This window comes from Cygnus olor, chromosome 11, assembly GCF_009769625.2.
Source record: "Cygnus olor isolate bCygOlo1 chromosome 11, bCygOlo1.pri.v2, whole genome shotgun sequence".
In the NCBI taxonomy this organism is placed as follows: Eukaryota; Metazoa; Chordata; class Aves; order Anseriformes; family Anatidae; genus Cygnus; species Cygnus olor.
This window is the reverse complement of record NC_049179.1, coordinates 8,338,777-8,353,795: the sequence shown is the minus strand read 5'-3', so window position 1 is coordinate 8,353,795 and position 15,019 is coordinate 8,338,777. Positions and strand designations below refer to the sequence as shown.

Genomic DNA, 15,019 nt, shown 5'->3' with positions numbered 1-15,019 from the left:
GAACAAATCAGGGAACAAGTTTGGAGGTTGTCTCCTTTCAAAAAAGTTTGTAAGAAAGAGGAAATACCTATCTAGATACTGTCCATGTTCATTAAAACATGTGAAAAACGTTAAAGTATAGCTACAAAGGTAACAGCAACAGGTAAAGATTAACTTCATTAAAATCCCTAAAACATTATGTCATTACTGAAAATTCTTATGGTATTCATTTGTGTTACCTTTGTATAGTATGTGGCATGTATGTGTTGTCTTTGAAAAAGTAATGCAGGAATTTCAACTCCTGCACCTTCTGAAGAATACTCTTGCCTGTGCACAGGCATTTCACTGCTCTTTTTCAGAAGTGCTCAACGTGATAAATACATGTATTAAAGATTTCCTACACTGACATGAAAACTGAGGACAATTGTCTTCCAGTCATCTGTCATATCCAGGAATTTTATTAATTTCTGTTGGTTTTCTTCTGTGTTTGTGTTTGTCTAGAACACAGCAGATCAAATAGCATTTCGGGCTGCAGGAGGACTGACTGCCCTTGAACATGTTCTTCAAGCAGTGACTTCTCCCACCAACCTGAATGCAGTTTCACGGGTTCCTTTTAAGTAAGTATCAGCAGTCCTTCATTGGCCACTTGGTATCACTAGAATATTTCACATCTGCTGCTTCATTACTGCTTCTTCTCATAGTCCAATGGTGAACTTCAAAGAAAAAGCATGCTCTACTCTGTGCTGCTATGGAAGGTGAAAGACATTTCCACTCAACTTCTAGTTTTCAAACTTTGTGACTTTTTTTCTGTCTATGATATGTTTGAACAATGGCATCCTCAACTGTACAAAGTGAGAAAAGAGAAAACATTATTAAACAGAAGAGGCTACGTTTTATAAAAGAGGAAGTACATATCTTTTGAAGTTGGTATGTAACAATCTCTAGTGGAAGATCTCTTATATTTTCTTTCTAAGGGCTTCTAATTCACTGTAGTCTGACTGCTTTTAAAGTGAAAAGTTCTTCTAAGATACTGCTGGCTGAAAGGGCTTCTACAAACGTAAATCCAAATTCTTACAGATTAGAGGAATTCCTCTTTATGCACATGAGAGCAGAAGGGTTGAAATATCTAATTCTTGAAAAAAGAAAAATAGTAGTGACTAAACAGAATACCTGCAAAAACTGATAACTGAAAAAGCATGCTTTTTTCCCTAATCTCTGACTGTAGTTTGTATCCATTTAGAGGCCCATTTGTGCTGTCTGTCAGAGCAGAGTTAGGGATATTTTTAGTACACGAACAACCAAACCTGAGATACTCTGTTGTGTACCATTGTCATCATTTCTTTGTAAATGTATTTTAATATTCTAATTATTTGAATTTAACAAATACAGCGTGTGGTTTTAGATCTGTAGTGTCCATTATATGTTATGGGACAGGTGTAAAGTGCTAGGAAAGAACACCTAGGAAAAAAGTGCTCTTAATAGCCTATCTTTGCTCATTAAAGAGAACAAAATTCCTACATTCCCTGTAAGCCATGCAGAATGCACTTCCTGCAAGTCCAGCCAGTTCACTGATGAGTGATTGTGAATTAGTGCTACAGTGAGCAGCTCAGCAGTAACTGCTGGGAGAATGAAAAATACTACTCAGTCTGTAATGAAGCATTTAAATAACAGTGTAATTATACTGACCTCTTGACCAAAGTATTTGTGACTTGGAGGACTACCAAATGATCTTCTTCTGCCAGAGCTCAGACCTCAAATTAAGATCAGCTGTTTACAGATAGCGGGTTGTACTGTATTTGCAATTAGTGACATTCTTTTAAGCACTGTGTGAAATTTAACATAAACAGGAATAAAATTATTTTAAACAGAAAGGCTTTACATTTGGGGAATGCAGTTGATATGGTTTCATTCATTCCTGCCATGAGAGCATGTTAAAAAATAGCTATAAGTTACTTACTGATATTATTTAAAAACAAATGCAACATGTGAAGTAGATTTACCGTTGTTTCCTGAAGAAGCAAAGCAGTAGAGCTAATGCTGTTATATTCCATTTCCTGCTGTTCTTAAGGCTGTGAAGCACCTTTGCTTTGCTCCATTCATGACTCAGATACAAAGCCTGCCTTTCTATGAACTATTGGAAAACATTTTCAAAGTTTCAGTTGCTATTGGGTGTAAGTTTAAGCTGTGTTTTTAGACTGCATCCTTCCAATTTCATGCCTTGCTTGTTAGCATGAGTGACTAAAGCACTTTGAAATTTTAACAGAAACTTTACATTGCCTGAAACAAAAAAAAAATCTGCTGTTTAAATGCTAATGCAAGTTTAAATGCTAATATTCTGAAAAATATGAAAATTATATTTGTTGAATCAGTACAAATGTCCCAAATGACTCTGAAGCAAAGTTGTTTTAAGAGAACATACACAGTCATTGAGCAGTAAGCAGCAGCTTCCTCAGAACACTCGTGGGAGCCCTCGTTCTGTACGGCAACGTGCAAAGAGCACAGAGACCTGCAAGGAGCCAGGTTTCACTTTTATGATCATCTTCACATGTTGCATTGCTGCTCAGAGAGAGCTTCCAGCTCTTGGCTCTGCAGCTGCAAAACCTGCATGCAGCCGTGTGCCGTTTTCTGTCTGTGAAGCATTTGGCAAGGCCCATTAGGACAGTCCCATTACTGCCAAGGGCAGGAGTGTGTAGTCCACCCACCAGCCAGGTCACTGAGCCCATGCTAGTAAGATGGGTAGGAGGTGACTACTGCTGAGGACTTCAGTTGAAAGTTTGAGTTTTTTCTGTAGGCAGAGGTGTAAATGAGATAGGTAGGCATATGACAGATTTTATTCAGATATTATATACATGAAACTAAGAGTTTGCCTGTTGCATCTTTGACCCATACAAATAAAAGTAGCAGATTTTTAGTTTTTCAGCATACAGTTTTTGTGATGGAAGCCAGTATCAAACTTCAGCTGTTTCCCCTGACTGTTAACAGGCATGTTGGAGAAGTATAGGTGTACAATTAGATTTAAACTAACAGACTAACATTAGGGCTTATGTCCAGTGCAGTACATTTTCGGCATTCATCACACTTTTTCCACGTGGCATTTTTTCCCCTATGAAACAGTTGCCAAAATCGAAGTCAATACACCTTCCCTAAGTGAGAGATTGTACCTAATGTATACTGTAGAGCTTACTATAAATACAAATAAATGTTGCTATTCATCCTCTTATCGCTGTTCTAATCTGAGGATGAAAACACGTCTAAATGATAAGGGAATAGAAGTTTTCAAACGTAATAATAGAATTGCAGATCACTTAAACTTTGTAAGAAAACCTTTTCCTAGTTATCATGCAGTTTGTGCTTCATGCATTTGTAGGTCTAATTATTGCTGATAGACTTTCTCCCTCATTATCTTCTGTATGATTGCCACTCATATTTGTTAGACTCCTCCTATTCTATTTTATCATTGCCACTTGTCAAGATCATGTGCTGCAAAGTAGCAGTAAAAAATACTCCATATAGGAATCACTATAAACAATTGAGAACATTTGGATGAATTCATCAAGAGATTATTGATTATAACCATACTACATTATAGAAATTTTGAAAGACTTCCTTGAAAAAACACTGTGTTGTTTGCTGCTAGAAATCACAAAATGGAATTCATACGCTTCGTGTGAAACCTCTGTACTTGATACTTTTCACCTTTTGAAAATTGTGGTATGTGTACTTCCCTAGCTATTCCTTTATATGGGTATAAATAAATTGCATTCTTTATGTAAAGATGAAAAATGTAGTAAAACTGAAGTCTGTTAAGGCAAGAGAATTTCAACTAGACAGTGGCCTTTTAAGACGGTCTGTCAGCCGCTGATACATTGAGCTTGATTTAAATATTTTGATATAATGAAATATTACTCTCTGATAATGTATTCTGATTGCAAATGCTTTTTTCTTAAGAAATAACCAAGCATTCAACCAACAATATTGTTAGTTGGCCTTTAGTTTGGACATTGAACAAATGTTAACTCTTAAAGAAGAAAAGTTACACGCTTTTCTCAATAGACCACATGTATCATAAGTCCTTACTATTCATTTTATTTGGGTGGTATGATTTGTATTTCTTTTTTGGTTTCATGGTATTGTGAAAATAGAACAAATAGTGCGCTATATAGGCATCTGAAACTATTGTAGATGTAGAAGTATGTTTGGAGGATACAGGTGCACATAATTTAACACAGAATCTGATCTAAATGCAGGTTTTTCAGGCAGTAAATTTTTAGCTCATGTTTGATTTCAGGAATACTGTTTTTCTCTCGCTTTTCTGTCCCGATCCTTTTTTTGAAAAATTTCTAACGCAGTGCATGTTATTTAGCTTTTCTTAAGGAGAAAGTATTTTAGCATAACCTTTTCTTGGTATTAAAAACTTGGTTGGAAAATAAAATGCATGCTAGAGGTATTGCAGTGAACTTGGTGTTGCTGCATGCAATGCAGACCCTCTGTGGTTGATTTCTGTGGTGCTCTTTACCATGTAGAAGAGTGTATTTTGTGCAGAATCTGCAACCCAACTGCCAAGAGCAAGCAGTAGTTCCAGAGGCTGTGACTTCTTGGGAACAGTTTGAAACTGGTCCAAATGTGGCTGTTTTGGAGAAAGTGTGTTAATGCTTATTAGTATGGAAAGTAATTTCACTGAGAGTATTTGACAGATTCTTCAAATGTGTTTCTTTCAGTACCGAATGTGTGAAGGAGTTTCAAAAACAGAGACTAATCAGACTCTGTAGACTTCTTTAAGTGAAGAAGATAATTTGTATCGCCTATTTATTTTTTGATACGAGTTTGACATTTTTCTCTCCTTTGTGTTAAAATAATTTACATCCTGACTTCTTAAACTTAGAATCTAAAGAAGCACAAGTTTTCTCTGCTTAAAGGCGAAACAAGTTAAATTAACACCTTTCATTAATTGCCTTCCTGGCTTCCCTTAGCCAGCTATGCTTTGCAAAACGGCACCGCTGTTCTGAAAACTGTTTGTGTACTCATGCAATGTTTAGTCATGTGTACCCATCTTAAATTGGGAATGCCTGTTGTTTTGTGATGAGTTTAAGCTATTTACAAGTAGGTGAGGAGATTACATGGGCTATTATCTACATCTCTCTTTCTCCAAAATCCTGGCAGTATGGTGCAGCTCAGAACTTTAATCCCATGTCTACAAGATAAAGCTTATTATCAAAGATTTAACAACATGCCTGCTGTTTTGTACTACTGTCCAGATTGGTGGTTAGACCAGCAGGACAGCAAATGCTGTGAAAAGATGTGACATTTATAAGACAGATGATACATGTGGTATTGGGACAGCTTTTCTTCCCTTCAAAGAAAACACTGAAAAAATAAGAGAAAGCAATGGATTATAGTAGGTTTATTATTGGTGTTAACATACAAATTAGTGTCCAGCTGCCTTATTTCTTAAACCAGCATTTTGTAATTTTCCTGAATTTGCTCAGTTCTCCACAGGAAAAAGGCAATGTACAACCAAATTTCAAGGAGTTTCGGACTTTTGACATCTTTCTTACGCATGTACTGAAAAGCAAATGGGAGTTGCATAGCATAACAATTTCATGATTTAAGATCAAGACCAGAACATGATTCTTGTCTCCCGTGTTGCTTGCATATTTGCTGTGAGCCAACTCATTTATCCCCTTTGTGCCATGCTACATTACTGTCCTTGAAAACTGTAACAAATCTGCAAACAAATGAGGCTTGATAAGATTTGTTTATTTCGCATTTGTAAAAGTACTTTGAGTTCCTTGGGTAACCAGCACCTTTAAACACAATTAGAGTAGTGTCCTGAACAAAGGAGGACTTCTGTTACAAGTTAAGACATAACGGAAACTGTCTTTATTATGATGTATGTTCTCTTTGCATGCAGCTTGTCATGTCATTCACTTAAGGCAAATACTATCATGGTAACACAGGTAGAACCATAATTAGGTGTTTAAAAAGTAGAAAATAGTGCCTATATAATATTATGGATAGGATTGATACAAACCTGTTTGTTTTTTTTTCCAGTAAAAGTGATATTGAGCTGAGAACTGTTTCCAGCTCATTCTTTGTAATTTTTACTTCATAAGCATGCATTAAAGGAAGTAACTTGTGCTGTTACTATTCAAGCAGTTCTATAGGATTGTTCACTTCTTTTTTTTTAACCTAAAGTGGAAAAGAAGCTTTCTTCTTGTAAGGTTATTCCCTCTAGAGAAACAGTCACTGATGACTAGCAGTTAGAGGTGTAAGGACATAAAGGTACTCAAAAGAGAATGACATCTTTGCAAGAACAAGATCTGAGACCTGTAGCATCTGTCTTTTTCCAGGCTGAACTCTTTCTGTCAGTCTCAGAGCTGGATTTCAAGCTCACAGAGCTCAAGAACAAAGCAATATTGCCTTACCATGCAATACAGAAATGAGTTTTATTGTTCAAAGTAGCTTTGTGAACTGTTAGGAAGCTTTTGGCTGGAGCCAAATCCTACAACGAAATAACTGATAAGCCAGGGACAGGGGAACTTCTGTGGAATGCTTTCAGATTCTGTCACACTTGCAGACACTGGTGGAAATTAATTATTGCTTGTCATGCAACGTTTTTTTTCATGAGTAGAGTAACATTTCAGGATGAATCTATGATCCACTTTTGGAAGCATCTTGAAGGAGAATTGGTGCTGAGTTTTGTCTTATCTATTATTTGTGATGAGACTTTGCAGCTGGTGCACATTTTTGATCAGGCATCTGTAAATAATGCAAAATACAGACAAAATACTAATTGATTATGAGCCTCTAATTCTTTTGAGGATTCCTGAATACATAGGTCCCAAGAGTGAAGTACAAGACTTTTTACGTTCAAATCATTTTTCTTTACTTTTGTTTCAACTCATCTTCTACCTTGGTGGTTTTTTAGCTATTCCACTACGCACTCATTGTGCCTGCTGTTTTTCAGTAACAGCTCACCTCCCACTTGTTCTCAATCCAGCTTTTAATACCAACACTGCTCACTTTTTTTTCCACACCAGAGTGCCGCATAATATTCAAAGTGGTAAGAATCAGCCATTTACAACAGAATTGACACATCCTAAATTTGATAACTTTTAGTTTTGTATTATTCATTGCAAAATTAAGCTTTTTTTTTTTTTTTGAGATCTTGAGCTTTTATTTTGAATAAAAGTTAAGAATTGTCAACTTGTTCATATAAGGTAAATTTGGCATTGAAGATATACTAACATCAAAGAAAATCATATATGTACATATAAACTCCTCAAATCTAGCTTGAAGATGTTGATTAAGTGGCACCTTTTACTATTCCTTGTATTCATGTAATATGAAAATACACACAGATGCATGTTTTGTCTAGTTTTAAGACAGATTTCTCTACTGGATCAAAGTTTGTTACCATCAGGAGTGCTTTATAATTGGATTACTCTAGAGGAAACCTTACATCAGAGGGTAGACTTATGTGGTCAAGTGTGCATGCTGTCTAACATAGCTGTAAAGCTGATTTACGGGTGTGATACGAAGTTAGAGCAACATCAGTAAATCGATAAACAGCTGCTTTATGTGTGAGGATCCCCCTTTACTATTTCAAATAATTTTGTGTCTCTTGAGATATGGATTTGTACTTATGAGCAATTCGCTTCAGACAGGAGAGAAAGAAGGAAAAAAAAAGATTGCTTTCAGTTTTCCCATCCCAGAGAGTTTAACTGGTAGTTAAATAATTCTTGCTTGACATTCACAGCATTCAGCACTTGTCTCAGAGGCCTTGTGCAGAAATGGTGACAGTTGACAGCTGTTGTGCCCTTAATAAGATAAAGTAATTAGTTGTGCTCTCTGTAATCTGCCATTTAACACTGCAAACCACCTGGGGACTGCTTCTGTGCTGACACTTCCAATTTGGAATCTAGAAAAAAGTGTGGAACTGAATCATAGCTCAGAACGTGCTGTGATCAGAATGTGTTTAGATGAATTGTAGTTAGCAAGCTTAAGTTATCAATTTAAAAGAACCCTCTTTATTGTTGTGAAAAATTAATTTGACATCAATTTTGCTTACAGCACCTTTTCAAAACCAATTACTTGAGTCTCTGAAAATTCAAATACCTTTTCTGACATAAGGTTCATTTGGGAAGTAGAAAAGCATGATGCATTATTACAGTTGAATTTGTTCTGTGTATAAGTGGGAAGTTTCCAGTGTTTTCAAATGCAAAATAAATGGTCCTCTTTGCAATTATGAAAATCCCCTTATAGCAAAAAACATTGCAGGGAGTTAACTAAATCAACTCACAGACTGCAGTGCTGTGAAAATTAGTTAACTTACCAAGTTCATATTTGACTCTTAATGTTTATATTTAAATAGAATTCATCTTTATTTCAGAATAGCTCATAAAGCGAAAGGTGCTGATTTTCTTTTCAGCTGAAAATAGAAATTACTGATGCAGTTCCATCTTCTCACCAGGCAAACAGCCACCCAACCAGGGGAATCATCTGCTATAAAAGTTAAAGGAGGTGCCTAATGATTTTTTTTTAAAGTATTATTGAGAAAAGTGAAGTAAATACATCGTTAGGATAGGAAAAGAGAGTCTTGTTGCAAGGGAGGTTTAAAAAATTGCATATTAAGCATGCTAATTGAATTTTTATGGGTGTTATCATTGCAGGGTAAAAAATCAGGTGAAATAGGCAAAAATGAACCTGCCTTTTATCAATAAATAATGATTTAGTATTGTGCTCAAGTCATGTGAACGGCAGATTGAAACTGATTTAATTAGGCGGAACAGTAAAATTAATTCCCAGTACAGTAAAATGGATATAACTGGTAATATGGTGATACTCAGAATTATAAGAAAGGAAAGGTATAAACATTCCTTACATTTTTACAGATCAAAACAAAAGTAATGCTTCCTTTATAAATTCAAAATTATTTCTTAAGTTGAAGAAAAGACATTTCAGAAATACACAAGAAAAATATTTACTCTGAATTTTCTGTCCTCTAAGCATTTGCAGCTTTTCTTGGTTTGTGAAATGCAATATATTTTATATGAGGTGTTTCCATTTCAGCTCTGGGGACCCACACTGTGTAATCAGGCGCCACACCAATGAACACCACAGTCACTAAAGCAGCCATCCTCAATTGTTATGTAAATAACCTCCTTGTTTTAATGAAAGGAAAGTTTCAGGCAAAAAATAAAGCATCACACTCAACTGTATCTTAAGAAATAAGTTCCAATAGTCCGCAGCTGTAATGTTAGATAGCAGCTTTGATCACTTCTGTACAGCCACCTGTCAGTTGTTGTGGTCCCACTTTTGTAAGATCTTTTGGCAGTGCTCGCAATTTTTCTTCTGTGGAGCTTATTTGAACTTTTTCCGACATGTTCAGGAAAAAAAAGTTCTTTTCCTTTCAGTTTACTTCGACAAATGACTTGAATTGCTAACTCTCTGTATTTATTTTGTCTATATTTATGATGCATTTGTGTAGTGTGTGTGTATTTGTATAATAATAGTGATAGCTTTCATGGTAAGCAAAGTTCAAGAAATGGATTTTGTGTTTATTCTGGAATGGTGTTATGCTTGGTCAGGTTTATCTTCTCTAGGAATACATTTATAGGACTGGTCCCAGCTTTCCTACCAATCCTGTTCATAGAGCACTTCAGTTTGAGCAGATGTAAGTAAGTGCAAGTGGTGCAGAGAATAACTGAGCATGGTTTGTACACCTGGAGCTGTTGGTGGCTTGTTCGTGACTTCCAGTTCAGACCATTGCAAACCTGTTACCTCTTCCATCAGCTACAGGTGTAGGTCAAGTGATGCTATTGAAGGTGCACACCAACGCTTCAAGTTTGTGCAATTCATAGTATGTCAGTAGAAGCTTTTAGACAGGAACTTCACCTGCTCAGTTTTGCTTACTCAGTACAAGTTACTCAATCCTCCCCACTCTTTGCGTTTATTTATGGGTGCTGCAGAGTAGCTTCTCTCTGAAGCTTGTCCCAGAGTACTGTGAATTCCTTCATTCAGGTGTTTTTCCAGAAGGTTGTGCTAGGAGAGGGACCTCATACACAGACTACTTGTGTGTGGCACAATCATAAACCACAAAAAAGAATATTACACATCCAAATTATGCAGAATATCAACTGATTTCCTAAGTTTTATGTCTTTCTAGTATGCCCATTATTTGCTAGGTTTCTACTCTGAATGTCTGCATGCATTTAATGAGAATGCATATGCATATCTATAATTATGAAAATAAATTTAATTAGCACATATCACAAGAAGAGTTCAGGCTTTTCAAATTTACATATTCCAAGGCATGTTATTTAGATATAAACCATGAATATGGAAGAGTCCATACAGTGCAAGAGTCCTGCCTAGTATGGCTTTAGTATATTGAAGCTTCATTTTTTCCCCTTAATTCATGTAAATTTTTTTTTTACTTTTGTGTGGAATCCAAGTTTAAGAAAATTAATGTGAATTACTAAAAAGGAAGTTTTGGAGTGGTCTTCCAGTTATTTGCTCTTAATTGACCAAAGAAAAGAGTAACATTGATATTCTTTTTTTTCTGTACTCCTGATCTTTTAGGTCACTTTGCAATACGGTAAATGCTTATGGCCTCGCCTGTAGTAATTGCACAGAAAACTGCACCTATATTCTTTTCAGTAATAAGATCACTTTTCTAATGGACCTATTGATGCACCAGTTGACGGTACGTAAGCACTTTAATTTAGACTTTTTTTTATGTGTGTTTCACAAACATATTAAAGTACCTGGAGTGTAAGAGCTCCAGGGGATGCATGAGAATAAAACCTGAAGTTAAAACAATAAGATTCTTTTGTTGTATGTATTTGGTAAGCTGTATGTACTGTACTTCTATACAAACAGATATATTTGCTTCTCGTAATAAATTCTACAGAAGCATACATACCAGGAACTCCAGTGAGTGGACAGCATTCCAACTTTAACCCCTTCTGGGGCTTTCTTCTCTAATTCACCCTGTAGCAGTATTTGAAGTACAGAATGTTACAAGTTGTCTGTGTGTGTCCAGTTCTTCTGTGTTTCAATACTGAAAAACCTAAGTCAGTTCAATATGTTGCTGAATATGTATTTACTGACATGTTTAAATAGCAGAACTCTTTGGCTGTGAAAGTTTTAATTTTCCAGTGTTTCATTTAATTTGAAATGTCATTAAATATTTTATTTGAAAACTCATTTTTAATTCATAGTGACCTGCTCATCATAAGATATTTAGTCTTGGTTTTCTACTTATAAATTGTGTGTATGTATTTTCATGAGCCAAGCAGTTTGTTAATTGAAAAGTTATGTACGTACTTTAAATAATTCAAATGACGCTGTTAAACTCAACAAGCCATAGGACTGTTGATGAACACTTCAAAAAGATAATCCAAAGGTCCTTGGCACAAACAAAGAAAACAGGAATGCAACCTGTGCATTCTCCTCTAAGTAGGTGCCAGCTCATTGTTCTTCAACAAATCTTTCCAAGAGGATTCCAGGTATTAGATTTCAAATATACTTAGTGAAAGGTGCGTGTATTGTGCTGGGCCAGTCACAACACTGCTCGCTCTCTGGAGAGCGAGCCAGAGCACAGGCTCTGTGCTTAATTACACAAGAGATGAAATCCTTCAGCACTTCACAAGTGACAAGATTCATTCTGATGCCAGACACCTTCCCTTTTCTCAGTGTAGCACTGCACAAATGACCAGCCCTTCTTCTGAAAAAATACAGAGGGTATTTCTAAGAAAATGTTGGCCACCTGAGAAGCCAGAAATACTGCATAAAAGAAATTTACTATGCTTAAAGCTGTTCTCAGTCTGTTGCCAAACACTACCGTTGAATTGCAGCAAAACTGTAATTAAAGCCTTAAGTTTCCCTTGATCCACAGTGGACTTCTCTTTCCTGCGCATAAAGTCTCTTATGTTCTCTTCAGGCAAAGTTGGCCCTTGAACTAGGATATCTTCATAATTCTATGAAATATGTATTTAAGTCAAAATAAATACAGTGCTGCATTTCTAACTCTGATTTCTCTCTCTTGAAAATGTAAGAAGTCAGATCAAGGTTGAGTTTTCCTTTTTTAAGAAAAAGAATAGGACAGATGGAAAGCACTTCTTTTAATTGGATCAAACTCTGAACACCAGAATATTAAAGGACACCCCCCCCAAAGGATTTAACTGCCTGCAGTGTTCCGAGTTTACTGAGCTGTACGGTGCTGCCTCTCTCATGTATCTTCCTACATACAGTGGGAAAATAAACCACAACCAATACTGGGAGTAAAAAAGAGAATATACATTTGCAAGGTTTTAACAAATTGTTAAACAAGCGTGCTAATATTTGCTGAATACGGAAAGATTCAAGTTTTGAAAAAGCTTTAAATATATTCTTAAATGCAACAAGTATCAACCTTACTTTCAAGTAGTATAAGGAGACTATAGTTTTTATTTTATGCCTCCAAATCTAATGCAATGTCAGCTTCACTTTTCCTAAAACTCAGGGGTATCCATTTTAAAGAATCAGATTTAAAACAATCATTTTTCATTGGTGGGAAAATGTTCATTTGCTTTACACGGGTGTAATATATTTCTCCTCAAAGAAAATACTACTTGAAGAACAAAAATTTTTGTTTTCCAATGAGAGCATGGGTACCAAAGGATCATTGATAGAAAATCAACTGTAAAAAAAAAAAAAAAGTGAAAGCTTTATCTGTACCTTCTGAAGCCTGTAGATTTCCCGCACAGTTTCCATTTCTTCTGTTCACTAGCTATTACACTGAAAGTCCAACATCCTGTAAATACTATTTTTAAAGCATACCCTTTCCAGAATGTTTTTGAGGCAAGCCCAGTGATGACTAGCAATTGAATGCTTTAAAAAACTTGAACTTTCCATTTAGGTTTAACAGCTCAATATTTGAAAGGATTCATGGCCATGAAGGATTATACTTTCTACAGGAAAAATAAAAACATAAATGAGTTTTCGGTGATAGCTCTACATTGCTAACTGGAAACTGTATATTTTTGTTAGTAAAAAAAAAAAAAAGGCACATTGATATACAGGAGTACTTGTGGTGACATGAGTCAGAATGGAGTAGCATTTTTAGCTATATTAAATGTGTGCCTAAGTGCTTTACTGGATTGGGGCCATGTTGTTCAGCATCTTGCCGGGTTAAGCCCTAGATGCTGGGCACAGCTGAAGAGCTTACAGCAGCTCTGCACAAGCAAGGGATTCCCTACACAAGAGGAATTCTCTGCGGAATGGCTGAACTCTTTTATGGAGACTGTACCAGAACTGAGAATCTGGTCATCAGAGCTTTTCGTGTCAGGAACTGATTTAAAGCAAGTAAGAGTCTTGATTATGTCCAGCCTGGGTGGTCATCATAAATGGTAAAGTAGTAGTGTTGAGCTGTTGAATGTGTCAGATGACTGAACACTAGTTATGTTTTTCCTGTGTTTCCCTTGTAATTAAAACATGCTTTATACCAATTTACTTGACAGGTCATTTTAGGTATGTAGTTACTTACAGATTTGTGTCAGTTAAACTGTTAAACCTCTTAAACCTCCTAAATAGAAGTGGGGAATGTTTTAACGTTTACTTATCCAAAGCCAAACAATAGTTTCTATGAATATCATTAACTTCTGTCGTAATCAACAAACACAAATCAGAGCTTGAAAGCTTTCACAATTATACTATTACATCTTATGATTTCCTACCCCCTTGCTCGATATAATAATCAACATGCAGTAATACATCACTTTTCTAAGCATCCCAGTTAATGTTGAACATAAATCTTGACAGGTTTTCACACTCTTCCATTAATTACTTCTTCAGTAAAAGAGTTGATCTTTTGTTGCTCATTGAGTTCATATAAAGGGAAAATAATGAAGGTAGGAATGAAGCTCAATTTTTCCTATTTTCTGTAAAACAGTATTTCCTTTTATCTCCTCTCTGACATACACCACAGGAAAAACGCATTTGTTCTCATTTTGTATTAATACACCCACAACATACACATTTTTCCCCAAAAATCAAATGTGAAAAAACAGACCTGCAAGTAATGGATTATATTAAGTGTCAGATCTGTTTATTTTCCAAATTAGGAGGAACAGTTCTATACTGAAGCATGAACTTGTCTAACTATGATTTCTATATTTAGAACATAGAGTTCTCATACATCCAACTAGAAGTAAAAAAACAGACTTTATCTGTTTACAGTACTATTCATTACAGCAACTGGAAGGGTCTACTGCAAGATATTATTAAATCTTTAAAGAAATAGATTATAAATACTTTTTTTTAGCATAGGTGAAAAAGCAATGAGTAACATTTGTTAGCCATGTTTTTAAAATCTTGCGTTCCTAGTACAAAGTTGCCACATTTAAATTGATTTATACCTTACAAAGCCTAATCCGTCTATTCAGCAGGCAGTTGGAATCATTAGGCATGAATGAATTATTTTGCTCAGCAGAAGTTAGTGGAGCAACTTAGTTATTTTTCCTGTTGAACTTGAATAAGCAGCTAAAGACTTCTCACTTGGCTTATCACCAGGAACAGACTACTACAATGAGTTTTAAGTACCAACACAAGGCTCAGAGCTAATGAATAATAAAGAAATGTGCATGTTGTTCTTTGTCACCAAGTGCTACCAAATCCCTACTGATACCTATACAGGGAGGAACAATTTCCTGTGATCTCACTCGTATATATAGCAGGTATAAATGATTTTAACCTGGAATGAAAATAAAATTTCAGCCGATATTCATTACAGGTTATGGTGTGGAAAGTCTCAGGTTTTCTTCTAAAATTGCCTCTGCGGAAGTCTGTTGGTACATGGAGTCCAGTGCTGGTAAGCACAGTGAATGTAGCTGGGACCCCCTGTGTCTTGACTGATGTAGCTGTGCTGCCAATGCTCTGTAAAACTGCCCAGCTTCCCCACACACCACGCTTACTGTTTGGAGGTTTCTCCCTGTTCGTCTAACAGGGCAGAGTTTCAGCTGGTCTAAATTATCTCTGATTGCAAAAATGGGGGAAA

The 15,019-nt window shown here is 35.9% G+C and overlaps 1 protein-coding gene across 8 annotated transcripts in view; it reads left to right on the top strand.

The window, feature by feature from the left end:
- Positions 1 to 15,019, top strand: part of SCAPER (S-phase cyclin A associated protein in the ER) — a 157,254-nt gene that overhangs the window by 101,477 nt on the left and 40,758 nt on the right. For all 8 annotated transcript variants that reach the window (XM_040570633.1, XM_040570632.1, XM_040570635.1 and 5 more), the window contains 2 exons: positions 481 to 596; positions 10,564 to 10,687. In XM_040570633.1, the coding sequence (XP_040426567.1) occupies positions 481 to 596; positions 10,564 to 10,687 (240 nt within the window). The remainder of the gene's footprint in view (positions 1 to 480; positions 597 to 10,563; positions 10,688 to 15,019) is intronic.